An 8,835-nucleotide genomic window follows, 5' to 3' on the forward strand; every position below is an offset into this window, starting at 1 on the left:
AAAATTGGGCTAGTAGCCGCTGATAAAGAGATAAAGAAAAGTCCCTATCATCCCACACACGTCCAATAACACAACTTTCCCAATTAATAGGTGCTTCATCTTCTAGGACTGGGAGAGGTTGAAAGTTTTTCCCCATATAGTGAGGGTATACAAAGGTATTAGGATGAAGATAATGAGACATCTTGAAGGTAACTAGAGAAACCGAGAGAGACAGAGGAATTTTTAAATTTTAACTTTAAACTTTGAAAAGGAAAGAGTACTAGAGTGAGAAAGTAGAGAGAAGTTGGGCAATTTAGTGCTCTATTTATTGTTATGTCACAATCCACCCCTCCCATCATCAATGATTAGGGTATTTATAGGGGTAGGAATTTGTGCCCCTTAGAATAAGTGACCTAGAGATATGTGCTCTGATTCGCTGCGCAATTAGTGTAGGGCACGTGTCCCTCTAGGGCCCCGTTTTGCGGCTTTCAAGGGTAGTTGGGCCTTATGATGTAAGGAGGCCTTTACTCTCTTTATTTTTTAGGTGCTCTCATGCTCTTCATACGTGTCATAATCTTCCTATAGTGACACGTGTCACCTCTTTATTGGGCCACGTGTCACCATAGGATTGGACCACGTATTTGGGGTAATTTTTACCCTAAACAGTGTACATTCTTTAATTTGAACACAAATTTTTATATATGGTTGGCCACACCATGTGGCCGGTGTTACTCAAGTGACTCGGTTAGGGGTTACTCGAGTTACTCGGTCAGAAGTTACTTGAGGGGTTCGATCAGGGGTTACTCAGTCAGAAGTTACTTGAGGGGTTCGATTAGGGGTTACTCAATCAAGGGTTACTTGAAGGGATGGTCAGGGGTTACTCGTTTAGGGGGTTACTCGAGGGGTTACTCGGTCATGGGTTACCTGAGGGGTTACTCGATCAGGGGTTACTCGTGGGAATATTCAATTAGAGGTTACTTGAGGGGTTACTCGGTTAGGACTAACTCGAGTCACCCCTGACCGAGTAACCCCAGCCACACGTTGAAGCCAGTCACATAGAAAAATCCCCCAAACATTCCTTTTTATAGTGTGTTATTACTATTGTGATATTTCTATTTTAGGATAGTGTTACAACAATGAATTAAGGATGATAACATTTTCATTTATAAAGTGATAAACTTAAATCTATTAGACTTTCAATTGATACTTTAAGAAAGAGGATACACTAATTAAATAACATTAAATAAAAATGTTATGACTTAGAAATGTTTAGGTCATTAATTACCTGGAGTACAAATATATAAATATGGAAGCGTGTTATATAATGTAAGTAAGCTACATAATTTTCTTTTCATTTTTAAAACAAATATTCAACCACCTTATATAAAGTAAGGAAATTACATAAATTTTATTATATTAGGTCATGTCTATTGTCTAGTATTAATTTGTTTCTCCTATTTAGTTAGAATAGTGACATTATTATTTATTGGGATTTTTTTGAAAATAACACCACAAAAAAATCCAAAAATTGGATTTCACCACCTTCTAACTGAATTTTGGATGAAATTCGTTAGTGGGACCCAAGATAGACACGTGGCAATAAGACATTGGTTTAAAAAATAAAGGTAAAAAAAAAAAAAAAAAAAAAGAAAAACACTCTATAACCCTAACCCAGCCACTAGCCCACCACCGGCGGCCGCGACTCCACAGTCGGAGACTCATACTGACGCCGACAACCCTTCCTTCACCGGCAAAATCACCGCCCATCATCCCCACCCACCACGGCCCCCCTCCCCCTGCGCAAATCCCACCAATCAGTTCGTGCAAACCCTTACCACGAACCACCGAAAACCACCCATGTCGTCGCCTCACCGCAAAATCGACCTAGCTAGGGCTTCGAAAGTGGTTTTCGACTGGTTTGAAGGTGAAGCGGAAGTACAGGGGTGGTTTTTCGAGGAGGAATCGAAGTGGCTGGGAGGTTTTGGCTGGGTAGGGTTAGGTTTCGGCTGACGGTGGTTCGGCGACGATGTGGGTTGGGGTTTCGGCTAGTTTAGGTTGGGGTTTCGATGGTGTGGTGACAGTATCGGAGGTTTTGGGGCGGGGTATGGTGACGACGGTGGTTCAGCGACGGTCTCGGAGCTTCGGGGGTTAGGTTTGGGTGACGGTGGTGGGAACCCATCGGCGGTGGTGGCTGGTTTAGCATTTTAGGATTTTTCTTTTTTTAAAAAAAAATAATAAATTTTTTTAATCCAATAAATGAGTGACATGTGTCAAAAGTGAGCCCCACTAACGGATTCTTGGATGTAGTAGCAGTAGTAGCAGCAGCAGTAGTAGTAGCAGCAGTAGTAGCAGCAGCAGCAGTAGCAGCAGCAGTAGCAGCAGCAGTAGGAGTAGCAGTAGCAGTAGGAGTAGCAGTAGCAGTAGCAGTAGCAGTAGAAGTAGCAGTAGCAGAGCAGCAGCAGCAGCAGCAGCAGCAGCAGCAGTAGCAGCAGCAGTAGCAGTAGCAGTAGCAGTAGCAGTAGCAGTAGCAGTAGCAGTAGCAGTAGCAGTAGTAGTAGCAGTAGCAGTAGTAGTAGTAGTAGTAGTAGTAGTAGTAGCAGCAGCAGCAGCCGCAGTAGCCGCAGCCGCAACCGCAGCAGCAGCAGCAGCAACAGCAGCAGTAGCAGTAGTAGCAGCAGCAGCAGCAGTAGCAGCAGCCAGCAGCCGCCGCAGCAGCAGCAGCCAGCAGCCGCCGCAGCCGCAGCAGCAGCAGCAGTAGTAGTAGCAGCAAGCAGCAGCAGCAGCAGTAGCAGCAGCAGTAGTAGTAGCAGCAGTAGCAGCAGCAGCAGCAGTAGCAGCAGCAGCAGCAGTAGTAGCAGCAGTAGCCGCTTTCGATGAGCCGCAAAAGCCACAACCCGTCCTAGAATTAAACATCATCATCATCATCATCATCATCATCATCATCATTATTATATCATCATCATCATCATCATTTTTATCGACTCAATTATATCACAATATAAAATTCATCATGATTTAAACATTCAATTTTTATTCATTCTCAAAAATATGAAACATAATTTAAAATAGGATAAATTCTGTTAATTACAATATTAAACTAATTATAGGATAATAACTAACATATTTTTTTTTTGAATGGAAAACAACTAATATATAAAACAGGGATAATTTTGGTTATTATAAAATAAATTATAAGATTATAACTAATATTTAATAATAGGATAAATTTTGGTAATTATAATAATTGATATACCTTTCGTCAATAAACCATTATGATATATGTTTGAAAGTGTTAAATATATTGTATGCTAAACATATATTGTATATATCTTTGTAAATGTGAATTAGTTAGGTGTATTATTTTCCTTCCTAGTTTATAGCCTATGACTTGAATAATTGTAAATTAGTTGACTGTAGATATTCTTTCCTAGTTTATACCTTTCACCCCTTGTTGTAGATTTGTAGCCATCAATGCTATGGTTTAGTATATAATTATGAGGTCACGCCCAACGTATACATAGGTAAATGCCTTAAATATAAACAGAGCATATAATTCTTATATGCAATGACCAAAAGTAGTTTAGGTCACTACCTAATCCACGAACAAGTTTGCGAAAAATTAATTAATTTGTGCCGATCAAACTGATGGGACTCGAAAAAAAAAAAATAGTCGTCTTCTCAATTTATACAATTGGAAGAACGCCAATCATTCAACCTAAATCACTATGTCGCCGACCACTATGATATTGCAAAACACCTATCAATATAATTCTTCTTTAACAAATACTTAAAAATGAGATTGTTGTTGAGATTTTTTAATGAACAGAACCTAAAAAACAAAACTAAAAAAAGCGAAACTCTACAAAACAATTCATTTATGAGTTTTAATGAGGATTTTAGGCCGGATTTGAGTATACTTTCACAAATAACAATGATTTTGGGAATAGGTTGTTAATCTATGACATGAATGAAGAACATTGTTGAACATGAATGAAGAACATTATTGAAAAATGATGAATTTTTTATTTTCTAAATTTTAATTTTAATTTAATTTTTCGAAAATGATCTTAAAAAGATAAAAATTAAATTTAAAAAACTATAATTACGTATTGTTAAAAAAAATTACATGTATAATACATTTAGGCTTTTAAATAAATAAAAATAATTGACCATTTATAATCTGACACATCATCATCTTATGATGTAAAAAAATCCCAATATTATACGACTCCATTCGCATGCAAGTTTATTTTATAATACGGAGTAAGAAATGGAGTACATAATTACACTGTCCTTTTCAATTTTCACATCCATAAATCACTCGGATATAATTCCAACTTCCACGTAACAACACTAACAACAATTAATACAAATCATATATTTATATAGGAAATTTTGTGAAAAACTGCCTATTATAATCTAGAATTTACGAGAAACTACCTATTAAAAAGAATGTTGTAATTGACTACCTAATTTTTTTAAAATGTTGTAATTTACTACCTTTATGCCGGATTATGAATGAGTTTGACCAAAATTCTCCGGCATTGACTTGGTCACGTGACACTTGGTGAAAGAAAAGGGTCATTAAGTGTCACGTGATGGTCACGTGACCAAGTCAACATCGGAGAACTTTGGTCAAACTCATTCATAATCCGGCGTAAGGTAGTAAATTACAACATTTTTCGAAAATTAGGTAGTCAATTACAACATTTTTTTAATAGGTAGTTTCTCGCAAATTCTGAACTATAATAGGTAGTTTTTCACAAAATTTCCATTTATATATAGTACGTACAAGTGTAATTAAAACCAGAATTATGAAATAAACTGATGATATTAACAATAATCTAATTGATAACGCGACAGTTCTTTCTAATCTCTCCTTTAGTACCAGTAAGAAGCTTAATGTTCCCCATCTTGATCATCGCTGCAACAAAATCTTGAAAGAAAACAGCTTGATTAGTACTATACTTCTTCACCAAGGAATCTTGAGAACCACCATTGTAAAGCTCTTGATCCGAATGTAATAGACCGCGTTTTTGAACAAGGTTTTGAAAATAATCGTTGTCGAATTTGTTTGGTGTTTGACGATCAAGAGGGGCTAAGTTGAAGTCTCCATTCCCAGCTTGTTTAGGGCAGTTGGCTTGGCGAGTGGCTGCAAAGGTGGGATCTATGTCGGTGTCGTTGTAAATGTGGGGTCGGAAGTTGATGCAACGAGCGAGGCCGATGGTGTGGCCGCCGGAGAGGGCGGTCATTTCGTTGATGTTTAAGTTTTGTCTTGCAAAGAGGGAAGTGAGGTTAGCAAGGCTTGAACGTGGGGGTGGAAGGTTTTGGTTTGCCAAGCTTAGGCTTGCTGTTCTTGCATCTCTTCTACCTAGTGGTACTTTCCATGTGGGCCCTCCTAACTACAAATGTGAGAACATATAGTTAGGTACATCAAGTGGTAGGATCTTAAAATAATAAATTTTGATAAGAACAAATTGAGGTGTTTAAATTGAATAACTAGTTTTGGTGGGATAAATAGACAATGTACGTCTTGAGTTATTGTATTCAACTTCATTTTTCATTTTCAATTGTCATTAATATGGTTCTGAAATAATACAATGCAATGTACTTCAACTTAGATAAGCAAATGGGATTATTATCAAACTTGTGGTTGCAATGGGTTCATATTGTATACCAACCATGCATGTTTATAAGGGATGACATAAACGTTAACACTTAGATGAATTAAAGATGATGGAATGAGCGACGTGACAAGATTAATGCAATTTGAAACGCTTTTTAATACGGATTATTTCCTTTGTTTCTTTATAATTGCAACACTTTCCTATAATGAAAATATTATAATAGTTGCAACACACATAAATGGAAGATTTTTATGGTGAAAATTGTACTATTATCTTTATTTAAAGCTCATGGCCACTTGATTATACCTCTAACAACCTCTTAACCCCTTTTTAAGTGTATTATATCATGTGAGATCTATTTGTCTTAAATACCATATCAATAAAGTGTATGTTGCAACTATAAAGAAACGGAGAAAGTATATATATTATTATATACCAGACTGTATATATTATTATAGATTATAGATTTATTCACATTTTTGTTACAGATGCTAGCTAAAACATTGCATGTATTTTTCAATTTTCCTATGCTTGGAAAATAGGGAGGAAGTAAGCAATATGGCTTATTTTGTAATGTTTTTCTTTTTGTTCTTAAACAATGAATGAAGCTCAAGTGATAGGGAGTAGTAATACAAACTAATTAATCTTTAGATTTATGTGCACAATGAAATCTATAATCCAAAGTATTTTTATGAGTTTTATGTGCTTACCAATCTAACTCCGTCTCGTGATGCAAGAGCTAGAATGTCTGCACACGATACAGTTTGGGGGCAAGCAGCTTCAAGATTACACTTGATTGCATCAATCACTTCAAAACCCCTTATTGAGTTGTTTGCATTTGCTTTAGCAGTTTTCTCCCCTGTAAATGTTGGTGTATCATCTAGGAGTACAGATGCATCACAACCCTAATGTTACCGGAAATGAATGAAAAAAACATGAATGAGTTAGTCTAATAGATGAACAATATAGTGTATATATTGATTCCAGTCTATTTTAATTGATCCTTTAGCGTAAATATAAAACGGCCATATATACTTTCTTTGTTCACAATTACTACTCAGCGTACATTTCTTTTATAATTTCTAATAACTAAATTAATCACATGATTTATTTGGATGAACCTTTATATTCATTATGAGATAAAATTAGGTCAAAGACTTTTATGTATGTACTTCTATTAATCTATTATTATTTAGGGGTGTGACAAAAAAGATGTGATTTTTCCTAAAAAGTATGGATCATTTTAATTAACCATTGTGCCAATATTAAAAATAAATTAGATCATTTATTAATATATATATATATATATATATATATATATATATATATATTTTTATATATTATATATATATATATATATGCTTCTATCAAAGTTGTATATTATCCATTGGTTAGGGTTGTCTCTCATGATATTAATGAATGCGATCAAACCTCACTATGCAACCGGGGTCTAACCCTAGGTAAAGCATTTTTTTTTTCCTTGACAATAGATCATGTAACGTTAGTATTATATACGAAGTATATATATTTTTTAATTCTTCATTTTCTCACTCAGTTTTTTTTTATGTAGATAACATCCATCATTTTCTCTAAACCTTCTATATAATTGTCTAGGGACCCATAATTGTCCAAACTAATCATCATCCTCCCAACCATTTTCTTTCTAGAAAAATGCAACAATATTACAATCAATAATGACATTACAAGGAAATAACGAAATTCTCCCATCTTTGCATAATAATTTTTCATACGTCGTAGTATATTGTTTAATAATGTACATAGAACATGGTATTGCAATAAAAAAAATAAAAAAAATAAATAAAAAAAAAAACTTAAATAAATAATAAGGTTATAGATTCGAAAATACTTACGTTGACAAAGCAATCATGGAAGAACAAGCGAAGAATAGATGCACCCATACGTGGTTCCTTACTAACGGCTTGCTTCATAGTATTGTACACAATTTGTTCAACATTAGGGCAACTAGAGGCATAAAAGTCTGGCTGCATAAGCCAAGCATTAGAAGCACCCATAAAAAGTGATGTTAGAGAAAAGATTACCAAAAAACATATCAATTTGGAAGCCATAATTAACTTGCTTCTAGCTTGCTAATTATGGCAAAGCGAAAGTAGAGTTGATGAATATATTATATGCTTTGAGTTTCATATATATATATACACACTAGACTTACTAGTAACCAATATTGGAGTATAAAATGGAAGACACCGCATGTAAGGGAGTAATTAGGATTAGTTGCAAATTAAATGGGGGTAGACATTTCAAATCTAGCCCCAGAACACGTACACCCTGCCAGTCCATTTCAGAATATCATTTCTATAATTATTACTCTTTCATTCCCTTCTTCAAACTTAAACAAAAATATTCACTTCATACTCTTGGGTACGATGTATGTATAGTAAATGATTGAGTAATAATCACTCTTGCTCATAGATCGTATGTATTTTCTTCAAGCCAATCTTACCCAAAGGAATCGATAGAGTAATAAAATCAATCATGGAGATTGGGGATTTAACCATCAGATTATGTTTTTGGCTGAGTTGTTCCTTTTATATGGAATCAAGAATCTGATCCTAGGTATAAGGAGCCCTGTGTTCATTGCATCAACATTTCAAGTCCAAATGATCTTATGTGACGGAGCATGATAGAGTATAAAATCACCAATCATGAGATCTCTAATCATCAGCTTATTACATACCCAAAGATAAAAAAAAAAAAAAAAAAAAAAAAAAAAAACCCAAAAATTGATTGAAAATCCCTTTAGGAACCCAATTAACCCAGCCTAAGCCTTTTAGGACAAACCAACTTAGTTGGACCTTAGGATTAGTTAGCCTAATTAAAGACTCAGGGTCTGTTCATTTCAACTTAATTTCAATTCAGTTCAGTTAAGTTCAGATCCAATCAATTCGGTTCGGTTCAGTTTATTTTAGTTCAGCTCCTAATTTCCTTCTCTCATAAAATATTCATTTCAACTCTATTCAGTTTTGTTCAGTTCAATTCAGTTCAGCTCACTTGAGTAAATGTGAACATAACATGCTCTTAAATTGCCTAAGCAAAACCCTTGCTAATAGAGTAATTAAATTAATCCATATTATAAAGTCATTGCACACCCATCTGGATTTGCAATCTTACGTCCTTAGAGGTGTCAAAAATCAAAAACTTATGCGACAAACCTGATCCGATCTGACACGAAAAAGTGCTTTGGAGCCTG

General features: G+C 35.0%; 1 protein-coding gene across 1 annotated transcript; it reads right to left on the reverse strand.

The window, feature by feature from the left end:
- Positions 1 to 4,735: 4,735 nt before the first annotated feature.
- On the reverse strand, positions 4,736 to 7,766 carry LOC110711331 (peroxidase 4-like). The gene is made up of 3 exons (XM_021889709.1): positions 7,478 to 7,766; positions 6,317 to 6,511; positions 4,736 to 5,381 (listed from the first exon to the last, which is right to left on the reverse strand). Exons 1-3 carry the CDS (start codon positions 7,691 to 7,693, stop codon positions 4,824 to 4,826), a joined length of 969 nt encoding a protein of 322 aa, XP_021745401.1. The 5' UTR covers positions 7,694 to 7,766; the 3' UTR covers positions 4,736 to 4,823.
- Positions 7,767 to 8,835: the final 1,069 nt, after the last annotated feature.

Source organism: Chenopodium quinoa, unplaced genomic scaffold (assembly GCF_001683475.1).
Source record: "Chenopodium quinoa cultivar QQ74 unplaced genomic scaffold, ASM168347v1, whole genome shotgun sequence".
In the NCBI taxonomy this organism is placed as follows: domain Eukaryota; kingdom Viridiplantae; phylum Streptophyta; class Magnoliopsida; order Caryophyllales; family Amaranthaceae; genus Chenopodium; species Chenopodium quinoa.